The following is a 16985-nucleotide window of genomic DNA, read 5'->3' as shown; positions in this document are numbered from 1 at the left end:
CGAATAAACATAAAACTTATCATTTGTGTCTTAACAATATCTCAATTTACAAAACATATCGTATCGGCATAATGTTTTAATCGATTGCAACTGCTCAATAAATAATTTTTTTTTTTATAGTCATTGAGCACAATTTGCATGTTTCTAAATTATCTGCCAATTCATGCCCTGAAGGATGCCTTTCCAACAGGCAACATGCTACACGCAGATGAAATTACTCTTATTCTATCTGTTTACTCACATTCGCCATGCGCTGAAGGTTGTCTCTCCAGCGGGCGGCATACTAAACACTGTTTACATTTCGTTTGACAGAACATACTCGATTGAGCTAGTACAGCACCATTCGAAATCTTGTACTGCGACTGAATGAAGTCGACTTAAATACATAATGCCGCAATTTTTTTTTTTGAAACGAATGCAAAAACATACGAATCGAGTGATTCGATTCGAGATGCACAATGCCACGCCAGAGCTATGTTGCCCACCATTTTGATTCTATCTATGTAATTTTATTTTATCATCTAACCCCATAGTGTTCCGATCCAACCTCAGTGAGATTAGGGTGACCATATACAATTTTTCCAAAGGAGGACAATTCACCCGAATTGAGCGAAAAAGGAGGACATTTGGTTGAAAAAGGAGGACATTGAAACATCGATCGATTTTTAGTTTTTAATATGATTAAGAATATTATATTTGTTAGATTTTAGCACACTAAAGTTTATTGGAAGAAGTTTTTTGTAAGTCGAGGCAAATACAACATCTTCTTCTATTTTATTAACATAACAGATTACTTCATTAACTCCAGATGGAACGTTTCTGACTCTCATTATAGTCTACATAAAGCACTTTCTAATTATAAATTATCAGCAACATCTTTTCAATAGAAAGATAATGGCATTAGCTTCAACTAATTTTAAAATCAGTAGTGAACAAATGTTGAATATTATTATGCTGGCGTTCTTAGCGTTATTCCACAGAATTCTAACAAGAATCATTTTTCACAATTCTGAACACTTTATTGCAAAAATAGACATCTGACCGAACGTTAGGTTCTATAATAACCGAATACAAGATACATAGTTGTCCAGCGATTTTATTCTTGAATGCCATTGAGAATCGCAATTTGAGGCATGTGCATAAGAATTATACCGTTAACTGTATGACCACAAAGTGCTCAATTGAACAAATTCTAAACTGTTTAGATTTAGACTAAAGAAGCTCAAAACTGTTCAGATTAGTTTAAGATATTTCTATTCCATTCTAGGCATAGCTAGGCGGCTGCCCTTTGTCTCACATATTCAAGAAGCATGCCGTGCAATTCGTTCAAAAGGCAATTTGATGGGTGTTTGCTCGTAGAAAATTTTGAGAAGCATTCACATTCTTTTTCCTCATCGATTTCTCACAATTCCGATGCTTTTGTTATTTTTGACACCTGTGTTACTGTAACTCACGCATTTCGTTGTCTACATTTACTTTAATAATATTCCAAAACTTAAAGGGAAATATTTCAGAATTAAAACCAGAAACGCAAACGTGTGTAATGTTTTGTTACAGAATGGACTTCTGTTGTATTATTGTTTGTTGAACTAGATTTTTTTCAGCAAGAGTTATTCATGCAACTGTTTTTCCAAAAATTTCAAAAAGGAGGACATTTTAGCGCAAAAGGAGGACATCTGGTTTTTAATGAAAAAGGAGGACATGTCCTCCTTTAGGATACCATATGGTCACCCTAAGTGAGATTCACTCTGAAGAATTTGCGAGCTCCAATATATGTTTACCTGAGATAGTGTTGTTTACATTATAAACAATTTACCTTCAACTTAAAAAATGAAGTATGATAATACGAGCTATGGGAGAAATTATTTGCTCTATTTATATCATAATTCATAATTCCAAAAAACACGCAGTTCCAATGAGTACCACAAATTTAAAGGAATTTCTAAAAATGACACTGATCAATAGAACCGTTTGCAAACGACGAACAACATAGTATTCGACCTGCCTTGGTATGTTAGTCCTCACGCTATTAGCCAAGCCGTGCGTTCCTGAGTGGACGTTAACCCTTATGCCGACGGGGTACCCGTGTTCCTTTTTCAAATTCAAGTGGTGATGTTTCAATGAATTTTTATAGCTGAAAGCTGAAACTCGGTGACATCTAAGAACTCCATAAAATGTAGCATCTGTGAGAAAATCACGTTGATACAGTGAGGAGGGACGTGGGGAGGGGCATCTGATTTTTTTACCACGTGGATGGCCGACAGGGTACCCGTGTTCCCATAAATTGATATTTTCATAACTTTAACAATTTTCAACCGATTTGGATAATTTTGACAGTTTTGGAAACAGAAACTCATATACTTTTTGCCCATTATCAAGATTTACAGCTTTTGTCCATGGTTATACAAGAAATCTTTGAAGTAAGGCTCAAGAGTCTACACACGTAACACACGTAACACACCTAACAAGTTTCAAATATATAAGTAAGGCCTAAGTCATCCAAAAAATCCCTGGAATAAGATCTTATGGTCTGCTAACGTAACCAAAGGTCTATCGTGTAAATTCAAAAATGGTAAATGCTCTTTATGGTGCTTAGCATATAATGCTTTCACAGTATATGTTCCGGGTCATCCAATGACCTTTTCTTTAAACATGTTTGCATTCCAAGTAAGTTCTTGTTGTTGTCATTGATTCCAGGTAATCTACGAACTCCATACAGTCAAGGTCTTTTTTTTTTTTTTTTACCCAAATAATAAGGATTTTTATTTTAGTAGTAATTGTCATCTGACATCTGATGTCTCAATGACTACAAGGGTAAAACTTATCACTGAATCTAACAAGCATACACATAATACATAATCATAATACACAAGAATTAATCACTACAGTAAAACAGAACTTAACAAACTACGTTTGTGTCAAACGGTGTCTCGAAAGTGTGTTGTGAAAACTCGCTGTAGATTTGCTGGCGATAGATTAAAATCAAAGAGGTGGAACACTGCGTTGAAATTGGATGACATATATCGAACTGGATCATGCTGACCATATCGACTGTTTCGAGCACCAAGCTGAATGAAGTCCCTTCTCCTCAGCGGACGCATAGGAGCGTAAAAATTCATCTTACTAAGTATTGCTGGAGAGTCAAAAGCACCATTGAGGATTTTCGCTACGAACATGGCCTGTGCCACACGGCGTCGAACATTTAAAGTATCCAGCCCAAGCAGCCGACAGCGGTTTTCATATGGAGTGAAATGTTGGCCATCACGCCAAGGAAGATTGCGCAAAGCAAAGCGCACGAACTTTTTGCACAGATTCGATCCTCGAGATCCAGGTGGCTTGATAAGGGCACCACACAGTGACAGCAAACTCCAGTGTTGATCGTACAAGCGCACAATAGAGCGATCGCAGGCAGTATGGGTCACGAAATCCTTTGGCGATTTTCATTATGAAGCCAAGTTGTCGGTTTGCCTTAGAAATCACGTAATCGTAGTGGAAACGGAAGGTTAGTGCGTCGTCAAAGTATAACTCCAAGATCCCTGATTTGTTGCACTCGCTCAAGAGCTGTCCCAGCCAGCATGTAATTGTAAATAATAGGTTTTCGTTTTCTGCTGAACGTTATTGTCACAGCATTTATGGATACTGAGTGACAAATGGTTTCGCTCGCACCATCCCTCTAAACGGGTTAAAAGCATTTGTAGTTTAATGCAGTCTTCAAGACTATTGACGACAATGTATATCTTTGCATCGTCAGCATAGAGTAGCCTCACTCCAGGTGGTAGCACCAGTGTCACATCGTTGACAAATATTGAAAAACAATAATGGTCCCAGATTACTCCCTTGTGGTACCCCAGATGGAGTAACGAAAGGATCCGAAAAGATGATCCGACTTTCACACGCAATTTTCTATCCGTCAGGTAGGATCTAAACCAATCCACGCACGCAGAGGAAACGCCCAACTTCTCCAGTTTACTAAGTAGAATACCATGATCAACACGGTCAAAAGCAGCTTTGAGATCTATATATACAGCATCCACTTGCCGCCCGTTATCAAGAGCCTCAATGCAAGTTGTTGTGAATTCTGTCAAGTTGGTCGCGACCGATCTCTTAGGGAAAAATCCATGCTGGTCCGTTGAGGATGTACTGCTTGCAGCAAGCGAAGAGCGTGTCGTTCACTATGATTTCTGAAAACTTTCGAACAAGCGGAGAGAGTGGTTATTCCACGATAGTTGCTCCACATCGCATTTGTTCCCTTTCTTGTGTACTGGGAAAAGGTATGACGATTTCCAGCGCATGGGAAACTTTCTGGTTCGAAGCGAGAGATTGAAGATTTTGCTAACGGTTTGATAAAGCACTTGAACACCGGCGCAGCAAAGCAGCGGTATCCCGTCCGGCCCAGCACGGAAAGAAAATTTCAGTTTCGAATCGCCCGGCACACATTTTCATCACTGATGGGAAAGATGTCTAAGTCCAGTACATCACGAAGAGTGTCGCGAGAAGCCTCAACGGCATGAGAGAGCGGAGCTGCGAAATCGTTGAAGGAGGTCTTGAACTGTGTAGCAAAGAGCTCGCATTTGTCAGCGGGAGTGTCAGCAGAGACACCATTCAGTTGCATTGACGTAGGAAGACCATCTTCGTTCCGTTTGGACCTAACAAATTTCCAGAATTGCTTGGGATTTAGACGCAGATTTCGTTGTGTGCGGCTGATGTATCAGAATACAAAACTGATTATAACTTCTGTATACACTGCTGGCACTATTGAACTGCTGCTTGTTGTACGTGGAACGATAATTGCAGTATCTACGAAGTGCAGAAGAACGGCGACGTTTAAGTATTCGTAATCTGTGGTTGGACCACGCAGGCTTCCGTGCAGGTCCTACAATCGGAACATGAATAGCAAATGCACGAACGATACTGTCGGTGAAAAAGTCCACGGCATCGTCGACGTTATCGAAAGAATTGATGCAATCCCAATCAACTGCAAGTAGCATTTCATTCAGTGCAGAGTAATCTGCTTTTCGGAAGTTATAACTGCTCGAATCATGTCCAGACTCAAAGGTAATGGGCGGCACGTACGACACCTCCAAGGTAAGCGGAGGATGGTTGACATCTACAGGTGTCAGCGGTTCAACAGCAGGGTGTATTGTGCTACTTGGCAACACTGCATCATTAACCAGTACCAGATCAAGTACACGACCATTTGAGTTAACAATGGGATTGATCTGGTCAATCCAATGAAAGTTGAATCCGTCCAACAATACGCAACTGGATTCTGATAGACGAGAGCGTATCAAGTCTACTGATGGGTAGGAATTTTCACCCGAACACCACCGAATAGCAGATTGATTGTAGTCACCGAGAAGCAAGACCTTGTCGCTAGCTCTGAGAGTAGAAGTAACCGTTTCGATAGAATCTAGATGGCGTTGAATATCATCAAGATTGTTCATACGATCAGGTGGCAAGTACACAACCCCAATGCTGATAATGAAACCGGTCATATTGACACGAACCCACAACTGTTCAAGGGTATCACTGACGACAGCAGATTCACGAACACAATTGAACTTTGCCAAAACTGCAATGAGTACACCACCACCACGGGTTTTACGGCTATTCCGAGGATTGCGATCAGTTCTGAACACCGAGTAGTGGTTTCCAAAAAGCTGTGCTGAATGTATGACGTCATCCAGCCAAGTTTCGGTTAATACAACGACATCGTAATCTTCTTCGCATACCGCCAAAAAGAAGTCATCGATTTTGGTACGAAGCCCGCGAACATTCTGATAGTAGATACGCAGACCACTGTTTTCGTTGCTTGATGCTCGTTGTTGGTAGGTCCTTCACCTGCCAGACCTTCCACAAGGTTGGGGGCAAATGTGCGTACCGGTGTACGATCGAGAGGATATTCTGGTGAGTGAGGCGTTGCTGCGCGTGGGCTGGAAGCAGGACTCTTTTTGGAGGATGGACCGAACGTATTGAGAGCGTACTTGCCTGATAATCGCTGTTGGAAGGTCCCATCACCTGCCTCAAACAACACAGGGCCGGGACGGCTGAAGATCGCAGGCTGGATGGACTCGACTGTAATGAGCGGATAGGGACCTTCCACAAGGCTGGGGCAAGTGTGCGTCCCGGTGTCCGGTCGAGAGGATATTCAGATGAGAGAGACGTCGCTGCGCGTGGGCTGGAAACTGGAGGCACTTTGGGGGATGGACCGAACGTATTGAGAGCGTACTTGCCTGATAATCGCTGTTGAAAGGTCCCCTCACCTGCCTCAAACACAGGGCCAGGACGGCTGATGATCGTAGGCTGGATGGGCTCGACCGTGATGAGCGGATAGGGACCTTCCACAAGGCTGGGGGCAAGTGTGCGTCCCGGTGTCCGATCAAGAGGATATTCAGATGAGAGAGACGTCGCTGAGCGTGGGCTGGAAACAGGTCGCTTTTTGGAGGATGGACCGAACGTATTGAAAGCGTACTTGCCTGATAATCGCTGTTGAAGGTCCCTCACCTGCCTCAAACACAGGGCCGGGACGGCTGATGATCGCAGGCTGGATGGGCTCGACTGTGATGAGCGGATAGGGACCTTCCACAAGGCTGGGGGCAAGTGTGCGTCCCGGTGTCCGATCGAGAGGATATTCAGATGAGAGAGACGTCGCTGCGCGTAGGCTGGAAAATGGAGGCTTTTTTGGAGGATGGACCGAACGTATTGAGAGCGTACTTGCCTGATAATCGCTGTTGGAAGGTCCCTTACCTGCCTCAAACACAGGGCCGGGACGGCTGAAGATCGCAGGCTGGATGGGCTCGACTGTGATGAGCGGATAGGGACCTTCCACAAGGCTGGGGGCAAGTGTGCGTCGGTGTCCGATCGAGAGGATATTCAGATGAGAGAGATGTCGCAGCGCGTCGGCTGGAAGCAGGACTCTGTTTGGGAGATGGGCTGAACGTATTGAAAGCGTACTTGCCTGATAATCGCTGTTGGAAGGTCCCCTCACCTGCCTCAAACACAGGGCCAGGACGGCTGATGATCGCAGGCTGGATGGGCTCGACTGTGATGAGCGGATAATTACCTTCCACAAGGCTGAAGGCAAGTGTGCGTCCCAGTGTCCGATCGAGAGGATTTTAGATGAATGATGCACTGCTGCTTGATGGCCGGAATAAAGAGACTCCCTACTGTCAGCATACTCTCCTAATTGCTAGGTAGAAAAATCTATGCGTTGTCGAGCCGATTTAAGTCGCTTGGCGAAAATGGGACAGTCAGTACTCCAAGAGGCATGGTTTACGTCGAGTAGTTGGTCGTAAGGCGAACTCCGTTTTGAATTCAATACATGGCAGTTATTACACTTCAAATAATCGGCAAGGCACTCATTCACCTGATGATCACCAGTACACCTCGGGCAGCATGAAGGATTTTTTGCAGGAAGCAGCTTTGTGACCATATTCCGAGCAATTGAAGCAACGCAGCACATCCGTAGCCTCCACGACTCTGCACCTTTCCCATCCGATGTTTACTCTCTGCCGTTTGATTAAATCATCGAACCCACGAGCATCTGTTTCCAGTATGGCCAACATATGATTGCTTTTTGCGACTCGTTTTTGTGTATTCGGATTAATTTCAGATCGAGAGCATTCGTTCCGGGGTTCTGCTTTCTCAACTTAGGAATCAATTCCTCTTCGTCAATATCCTTGAAATGCCAATTATTTTAACTCGTGGTTTCAAGGGCTTCTGGCTTTCAACGCAATAATTCCTGTCGAGAATATTAGAGGCGGCTGCAGCTAATTTCACTGCGTGGCCGCTGGTCTCACACCTCACAGTGACAACACCATTTTCCCTTAACCGAACATCCTTCACAGAGAATTCCGCAGGATCGAGTTTAGCGCAAATGTCAGCCTTAGTTACCTCTGCGGATTGTTCTTGTTTAGGCTTGAAAAGGACAGTTTGCTCAATTTTGGTAACCGCATTAGACTTACGCTGCGGTGAGACCGGCACTGGAGATTGTACAGGGAGTGGGAGAATACTGGGAGAACGAGCTGGTTTATTCGCATTATCGATTCTGCGGCGCTTTCCGGAACGGAGCAGACCACCTTCTTCAGAAAAAGTAGCCGGAGTTTTAGAACTTTGGATGAACTGCACACTATCGGAAGGGTCAGGAACTTTACGTTTGATTCGGTTTTTCCACCACTAGAGGACTGTAACACGCTAGCAAAAGACGGAATTCCCGGAAAAGGCGCTCCACAGACATCCCGTTTATTCAAACACACTAATTCCTCAGCTACAGCTTTTTTAATCACTTGTTCGAAATTTTTGAACAGATCGACGACATTCACAAGACTATCCATTTTATTCGCAATCTCATCCAATCGTTTTTCACTGTGCCTATCATCGAACTCTCGGCGAGGCTCAGACATGCATCACATACAAACACGGCATTCTTTACTTTTTGCAGCAATGCTATCTCTTCATTCGTAGCCCCCGGTAGGCATTTGATGTGAATAGCCAGTTTACATCTTCCAAAGCACTCGACACAATCGTCATGATCATCGATAGGCGCTGCACACTGAGCGCACGGATGATTTCCGAAGCTGGGTTCGCTCCCTTCACCACCCATCTCCGCGGGCGCCTCGTGTCTTCGGATCAATCTCCGTGATGGAGGCAGTTATCGGAGAATAAACAAGTTGCATGACCCCTTCTTGGTATATGTTTGTATTCCAAGTAGTTCCTGTTGTTGTCGTGAGTTCCAGGTAGTCTACGAACTCCACACAGTCAAGGTCTTCGAATCAATCTCCGTAATGGAGGCAGTTATCAAAGAATAAACAAGTTGTGTGACCCCTTCTTGGCATATGTTTGTATTCCAAGTAGTTCTGGTTGTTGTCGTGGGCTCTAGGTAGTCTACGAACTTCATAGATTCAAGGTCGGTGGATCAACCTCCGTAATGGAGGCAGTTATTGAAGTGTAAACGTTTGTTGTGGCCCCTTCTTGTGATATGTTTGTTTTTCATGTAGTTCTTGTTGTTGTCATAAGTTCCAGGTAGTCTACGAACTCCGCACAGTCTAAGTCTTCGGAACAATCTCCGTAATGGAGGCGTTTATCGAGGAATAAACAAGTTGCGTGACCCCTTCTTGGTATATGTTTGTATTTCATGTAGTTCTTGTTGTTGTCGTGAGTTCAAATGGTCTACAAACTCCATACAGTCAAGATCCTCGGATCAATCTTCGTAATGGAGGCAGTTATTGAAGAATAAAACAAGTTGCGTGACCCCTTCTTAGTATATGTGTGTATTTCATAGTAGTTCTCGTTGTTGTCGAGGACTCCATGTAGTCTACGAACTCCATAGAGTCATGGTTTGGGATTGATCTCGGTAACGGAGCCAGCGTTTGAAGAATGAACAAGTTTTGTGACTCCTTCTTGATATACGTTTGTATTCCAAGTAGCTCTTGTTGTTGTCGTTGGCTCCAGGTAGTCCACGAACTTCATAGATTCAAGGTCGGTGGATCGACCTCCGTAATGGAGGCAGTTATTGAAGAATTGTGTGACCCCTTCTTGGTATATGTATGTATTCCAAGTAGTTCTTTTTGTTGTCGAGGACTCCAGGTAGTCTACGAACTCCATAGAGTCGGCTTGGGGTTCGACCTTGGTAACGGAGCCAGTTATTGAAGAATAAACAAGTTGTGTGATGCCTTCATGGTATTTGTTTGTTGAAACTAGAATTTCCTGAATCGTCAACAATCTCAATAGCCAGGCCAGACCAGGACACAAGAGACTCTCCGGCAATCCCAGGGTCGGCTAACTACTGGGTAATCAAGGGTTTTTCGCGGTAAACAAAAACTAACAACACAGAACTTTCACTTTTCTTGTATATAATTTATTGATTCCTAATTGTGGTGTGTGCATGTTGTTCTGTGTAATAAATTTGTGTTAATTTGTTAAGTGTGACCTATTTTAAACGTTGGTACCGGTACATACCGCTGGTACTCTCGATGTTGAGGCCGGAATAGCCGGCACAGCGACTCCAGTCCAACTGTGCGGCCAGGAATCGCGCCGGAATAGCGAGGCGAGCGTCGATACGGACGATTCTCGTCCGAAAGGGGCCAGCGGGCGTTGCTGGACGATATGTTAGGCAGGCATCTTCCCTCGTAGGAGCGATCGGCCGACCGTGGCTTAGCCACCTTGGACGGCCGAGAGGAACTCCTCCTTGACGATTAGGGGCCTACGGCCCGAGGAATCGTCCGGTGAAGGACGTTACAATCCTTGACGGATTAGGCGCGGAAGCCAAATGACTTCGCGGGCCGAACCAGTGTGCTGAGAATCTTCCACAAAAGGTAGAGGAAGAGATAAAAGAGGTCCTAAAGGACCGATTGGTATTAAAACCAGGTTTACCAGTGCACAGCGTTGAATTACCTGAACAGGTTTCCCAATAATAAAAATCTAGCTCCTGCTAGAAGGGGGGTTCTCACACACTGTTTCAACTGCACTTTTTAAAAACACTTCTTCAGCACACGGACGCCTGATATTAAAGAGGCCGAATTTGGGCAATGGCTCCTCTTTAAAAGAAATTCCCTCCATATTTTCCCGCTATTTTCCTTTCTGTTTCATCCAACATGACATTTGCACATCATGATGCCATGTTGGATTTTGGTAGCTTCCTCATATAATTACAGCGGTACAATCCCTAACGTTTCTGTGGTAGCATCTACTGTTATTGCACAAGAAACGTGAAGGTTCCGAAACAACAACATAATGACAAAACAAAAATCCACAATTTGTAACCAAACGGTTACACTATCCACCACCCGATGAAAAATATGCGAAAGCACGAAGAGATTTTGCATTTTTTTTTTCAATTCACTCTCTCAAGTCATCTTCGGCCGTCATCGGTTCGTGGATGTTAAACAATTTAAAATATATACAGTATTAACAAAAAAACAATTTAAAATTCTAAACTACTCTACTTATATCGCGCGATATCATAATAAAGCTTTACAACAAATTAAAAATATAAATAATAAATATAATAAAATAACAATAACGTACGTGCACCAATATCTACAAATTAAAATACAAAAATGAAATAAATTAAAACATGCAAAATATACAATAAACAAATTAAAATCATTAAAATATCCCGTATTATGGGTAGACAACATTATTTATAATATTCACAAGTTGCGCAACGAAAACAATTTTACAACCCTATTTACAATATGTACACCACATTCGATCACATTCGATATGCACGGCCGAACCCCTGGCGGGATTGATTCGCCGGCGGGCAAACTGTCAATGAGTGACAGTTCGCCGAAACGTCATAAATCTGTCAGAGTCAACTGACACAGCATTTCTATTGTTCGATATGTTTATGTTTATGCTGTGCAGTAATGGAAAATAACGAAGTTAAAAGTGACCTTTTTAGTGAATAAATCGGTAAGTAGTACGTACGTTTATGTATAAACATATCGAAGACTGATCTTCGTATGTATTTGTGTTTTCTTTTAAGGTTGAATGTATTCATTCAGGTGGGTTGCTGTGCTATGTGGCAACAATCTTTACGGCGAAAGATTGTCCCATAGCTAACCCATAACGGTCCCGGGACACCGTGATAATCATCTTGCCTCTGCAAGATGCAATCAGGTAAGTAATGTGTACACAATAAAATCCATCATATAGTAATGATTGGAATATTTTTATTAGATTTGGCCAATTAAACAAATTGGGCGATCCTTCCAACAACTCCATAGGTGGAGAAAGATGAGGGCAATTTCATTCACCCTCGCCTCCTTCTCCGATCCTACCAGTGTTGGTATGGATATCCGTAATAAATCAGGTAAGTGGATCATTTTATTGCATGCTAGCCTTTTTCAACGACTGATCGGAGTCTTTCATCCGTCGGTCAAACTACATTAGGACTAGACTAACAGCTAATTGATTCTCATTACAACTAACACAACCGACTAACAATTCCATTGTCCTTGGGTGTTATAAAATGATTAAAATTGGTTTCTCTATTTCTTTCCAGATGTTTATCCTTTCGGCGGTGATTGGCACCAAGTGACTGGGGGCAAATAATAATCCCGCACAGCACCGGGAAGTGGATAATCTGCCGTAGGTAAAAAAATAGAAAAGAGTGAGAAATAAATTATTGAATTTTTAATTGAATTTGTTTTTCTTTTTATTGAAAGAAAATACCTTTTGGTGGGTTCCAGGTGTGCGTCCGGAACAGGGAATTTTCATTGAAGAAACAGGTTCCAAAATCGAAGTTATTTTCGTGCACAGTTCTTTGGCCGTGGGTTCCGCTCGAAGATTGTTGTTAGCCTTTTTCCGTCGGATCTTAAATGTCCGGGTTTGCTTTCGTAGGGATTCGGGGTTCGAAGATTGGGAATTTGAAGAATGGAAAGCACTACCAGGTAAGTCTCGGGAAAATTCGGATGAAGGAAGCATCGACTTACTGGTGAAATCGGGAGAAAAATAACCGGAAGAATAGCGTGACACTGGGCTTCTTTTCGTTCCCTTATCGACCTGAAGTTGGTCTTCCGAATTGGATTCGGACTCGCTGAAGGACATATTGTTTTCATCGGAATCGGAACTAGGAATTATTAATTCATGGCTTTCTTCTGGTTCCGACTCCGGTTCCCTGAATTCGCATGTCGCGCTAGGGGGTAAATAGCGAGAATTGGCATCGCTTGTGACGATGTCCATGTCACGCATAAATAAATTAATGATTCGTTTAATTTTTACGACATCTGCTGGCATCATTATCCCCGAAGTCCTCTGCTCCCGAATGGTGTGCAAAGTTTCTTCGAGGTCCAGCTCTAACTCCTCTAGCGGGTAGTTAGGATGCGTCGATAGTAACGGACCGGGAATCTCAGTAGATTCTTCCAAGTCCGATTCGTCCGCATCATATGTCTGTGGCTGCCAATTTATTGCTGCATAATTGGTTTCAGCCTTTGCTCGTCGCTTGCGTGTCATTGTTTATGAGAATCGGTGGTGGTTAAGTGGGTGAAAACAAAATCGTAAACACAGTGACGAAACAAAACAAAACAAGTTAAAATAAATTGTGCGCGTTCGTTGTCAAAGTAAATGGGCATAAACAGTAAAGCATAATTATGATATATGTTATAAAAGTCAATAAACGGTTCACGAAACACAAAATTTGCCAACATCAACGAATTTTAGTACGGAAAAAACGACAATCGATCGCAAATGTGTCCGTGATGTGCTCAGGACCTCTTTTAAGGCAAAACCTTGTACAAACACTTTTTCCACATCAAGGAATAAACAGTGATTAAAGGTGGATGTCATTCGTGCAAGCACGGATCCCTGCCACCTCCTGTCGGCAAAATCGTTAGATTTTTGTACACTACGACGGACCCTTGATTACCGTTCGCGGACTTTTGGCTGGGAGCCAATTGAAACTAAATCGCCAATACGCAGTAGCGAGCTCAACCAAGATGCAAGAGACTCTCCGGCAATCCCAGGGTCGGCTAACTACTGGGTAATCAAGGGTTTTCGCGGTAAACAAAAACTAACAAACACAGAACTTTCACCTTTCTTGTATATAATTTATTGATTCCTAATTGTGGTGTGTGCATGTTGTTCTGTGTAATAAATTTGAATTAATTTGTTAAGTGTGACCTATTTTAAACGTTGGTACCGGTACATACCGCTGGTACTCGATGTTGAGGCGGAATAGCCGACACAGTGACTCCAGTCCAGCCGTGCGGTCAGGAATCTCGCCGGAATAGCGAGGCGAGCGTCGATACGTACGATTCTTTGTCCGGCGGGGCCAGCGGGCGTTGCTGAACGATGGTGGGCAGGCGTCTTCCCTCGTGGGCGCAATCGGCCGCCTGTGGCTTAGCCACCTTGGACAGCCGAGAGGGGAACTCCTCCTTCACGGTTAGGGCCTACGGTTCGAGGAATCGTCCGGTGAAGGACGTTACAATCCTTGACGGATTAGGCGGAAGCCAAATGACTTCGCGGGCCGAACTGTGCTGAGAATCTTCCACAAAAGGTAGAGGAAGAGACAAAGAGGTCCTAAAGGACCGATTGGTATTAAAACCGGTTTTCACAGTGCACAGCGTTGAATTACCTGAACAGGTTTCAATAATAAAATCTAGCTCCTGCTAGGGGAAGGGGGGGTTCTGCACACTGTATCAACTGCACTTTTAAAAACACTTCTTCAGCACACGGACGCCTGATATTAAAGAGGCCGAATTTGGGCAATGGCTCCTCTTTAAAAGAAATTCCTCCATATTTTCCCTGCTATTTTCTAGAAGCATGTATTGCTAAAAAGAATGTCAATATTCTATGGAATCACTCGCAATAGGAAAAACTTACCTTTGCCAGCTCTTAAAACTCAGTGTTTTATTTATCATCAGACTAAGGCCGGAGTGGCCTGTGCTGCACATAAAAGACTTCTCCATTCAGCTCGGTTCATGGCTGCACTGCCAACCACGCAGCCTGCGGAGGGTCCGCAATCTGTCTTCCACCTGATCGATCCACCTTGCCCGCTGTCACCTCGCCTTCTTGTGCCGTCGGATCGTTGTCGAGAACCATTTTCACCGGATTACTGTCCGACATTCTGGCTTCTGCCGGCCCACCGCAGTCTTCCGATTTTCGCGGTGTGAACGATGGATGGTTCTCCCAACAGCTGATGCAACTCGTGGTTCATCTGCCTCTCCACGTACTCTCGCATCTGCAACCCACATAGATGGTACGCAAACTTTCCTTAAAACTCAGTGTCAGCATAAAATGAAGGGTCCGTCGTCCGTGATTTTCTAATCACCGCCGAACATGTTGAAACACAAACGGCGAACAACTTGAAAGCAATTAAAGATTTAATTTGAGAAAAACATTACAATGCATAAAATATAAGCAAGCAAGCCTGATTTAAGCTTTGAGAAGAATAAATTGTAGAAATGTTGAAAAGATTAAATAATAAATAGCTTTTCCATTTTCTCCGTGGGATTGAGATAGAAAAAGAAATTTCTTTTGACACGATATTCTCGCGCTTATCTTTTTTAGAGTACTGCGCGGTCTTACACTCGCAGGCTCGACTGCGAAGTAAACGTCAAGATATGCCGTGTTAAAACCGCTCAAAACAAAACCTCGTGCTTTTCGCGAAATGACAGCAGTGTTCGATTGTACACACAAAAAACAAACATGGTTTTACGGAATGTTTTGCACTTTCCACTTGAAAAGTGCTTCGTTTTCTCAAAAATAAAAGTTTAATTGCTCGAAGTCAAAGTGATTCCTTTAATTCAAAAGTTTTTTCTCGTGTTTCCAATGTAAAAATTAAAAGTTCTTCCATTTAACATCAAAATTGTAGAACTGTCAAATCACTAAACGGTGAACTTTGAGCAAAAAGAGAAATGGAATAAAAATTATTTTCTCCGTTTCCCATGGGCACTATGGAATGTTAGATGGTAAAAATAAATTAAATTCATTGAATTATTTAAAATGTATAGATGACCTGCATTTTTCTATACCTACTTTTTTATATTTACCTTATTATGTTTAATTCAGATTATGACTCACGAGCTTCATTACGCATCAAAGTGGTGAAAGGAAACTGAATGTATGAGTATTGGTATGAAGTTGTATTTTTTCATATGATGAATGGTATAATCTGAATATATTATAACAAACATAATATTTTTCTGAATTATTGGACAAGAAAGTTTTTTATATTATAAAATACTTTCTTGCCCATTAGTTCAGAAAAATACCCATAGTGCCTCTCAACGTTTTCACTTTGGTGCTTTCGCTGTCAACGTTTCTCCCTCCCAGTCTAACAGTGGAGAGCAAAACAAAAAGTATTGTTTTGTGCGGTTGGCCTACAGAATAATATTTATCCTATTTATCTCTAATAAGAGTGGCAACTGGCACTGATCATCCGATCATCCCGGAATACTCAGGTACGTCATATTGTTTTACAAATTATATTAAAATTGCCGATACTGGAGCTCACAGTGCTTCGCTCCGATGCTGTAATGGCGTGAGAAAAATTAGGCATTAAAGTAACGGAGTTGGTTCTTGGCTGTTCTTGGCATAAGCTCATTCAGATTTTCTTTTCTATTTTTACAGATAATTGCCAGGAGGATTATTCCGCAATGTCTACAGATAGCTACGATGCGCACCCTTATCCTCGCCACGGTCTGGACCCAGGGCTGAAACACTCAAAGTGGTCACCGTGATGCGGGAGGTGCGCAGCTTCGGGTGCTGCAGGTGGCGTGATAAAAATACTATAGAAGTAATAAAATGAAAAGATAAAGCTAATCATTGTGGTTTGTGTATTTTAATTCAAAATGGGAAGATAAAGGGTACGAGGGGAGCGGGGAGGTTCCTTTAATTAGAAAATGAGGCTCCTGAATGAAAATAATTCACTATATTTTTCACGGTGTGCACATTTTCATTTGACAGTTCTATAATTTAGATTTGAATGTTCAAACTTTTAATTTTAGAGCGGCATGCCACATTTGGACAATGATTGTTGCAAAAGTTGGCGTACTTTTATTTTGAACTATGCAACTCTCTACGAAAAGAACCAACGCAACTTTTAAAATTACCAATGGTTTTTTAATTTTATCAATGTTTTTCTGTATTAGTAAGAGGCAACCGGAGGTCACTGAGTACATGGAGAGTGTTTATCATGGCAAGTGCATACGGTGGGTAAGATTTTCATTGACTCTGTTGTGTTTAGTTGATGAGAGTCAGTTAAAGACGTCTGCTTCGATTGAACGTTAGACAAAGAATGATTTTATTATACTCCATTAATAACTACTAATTAATATCATGGCATGCTACTTCCGTTGCTACTTCATCACTCCTCCTCAACGTGAAGTCCGAGCTATCTCCGAAATACTCAAATTTTACGACCAAGTGAGTTTTGGTAAGGATGTCAGTAATATTTTGTTCGTTGGAATAATACAACATCGATAGATTCTTTTGGTATAGATCCTTGATGAGTGATATTTAGTATCCACATGTTCTAGAAT

General features: G+C 42.3%; 1 protein-coding gene, 2 long non-coding RNA genes and 1 pseudogene across 3 annotated transcripts; 2 read left to right on the top strand and 2 right to left on the bottom strand.

Annotated features, from left to right (window-relative positions):
- LOC134218398 (coatomer subunit beta-like) overlaps positions 1 to 5495 on the bottom strand; it is a 33943-nt pseudogene extending 28448 nt beyond the window's left edge.
- A 5836-nt stretch (positions 5496 to 11331) lies between these two features.
- Positions 11332 to 12118, top strand: LOC134207645 (uncharacterized). The gene is made up of 4 exons (XR_009978398.1): positions 11332 to 11415; positions 11489 to 11622; positions 11683 to 11815; positions 12008 to 12118. It is a non-coding gene; the product is annotated as an uncharacterized LOC134207645 (long non-coding RNA).
- Positions 12119 to 12130: 12 nt separating this feature from the next.
- Positions 12131 to 12957, bottom strand: LOC134207638 (uncharacterized). The gene has a single exon (XM_062683393.1). The coding sequence runs from the start codon at positions 12955 to 12957 to the stop codon at positions 12139 to 12141; it is 819 nt and encodes a 272-aa protein (XP_062539377.1). The 3' UTR covers positions 12131 to 12138.
- Positions 12958 to 15197: 2240 nt separating this feature from the next.
- On the top strand, positions 15198 to 16266 carry LOC134207635 (uncharacterized). Its single transcript, XR_009978390.1, has 2 exons — positions 15198 to 15905; positions 16075 to 16266. It is a non-coding gene; the product is annotated as an uncharacterized LOC134207635 (long non-coding RNA).
- Positions 16267 to 16985: the final 719 nt, after the last annotated feature.

Source organism: Armigeres subalbatus, chromosome 1 (assembly GCF_024139115.2).
Source record: "Armigeres subalbatus isolate Guangzhou_Male chromosome 1, GZ_Asu_2, whole genome shotgun sequence".
Taxonomy (NCBI): Eukaryota; Metazoa; Arthropoda; class Insecta; order Diptera; family Culicidae; genus Armigeres; species Armigeres subalbatus.
Note: the sequence above shows the minus strand (reverse complement) of the source record. Positions and strands in the feature narration are given on the sequence as shown.

Coding starts and splice junctions, on each gene's coding strand:
- LOC134207638 (XM_062683393.1), bottom strand. CDS start 12,957: ATGACACGCAAGCGACGAGCAAAGGCTGAAACCAATTATGCAGCAATA.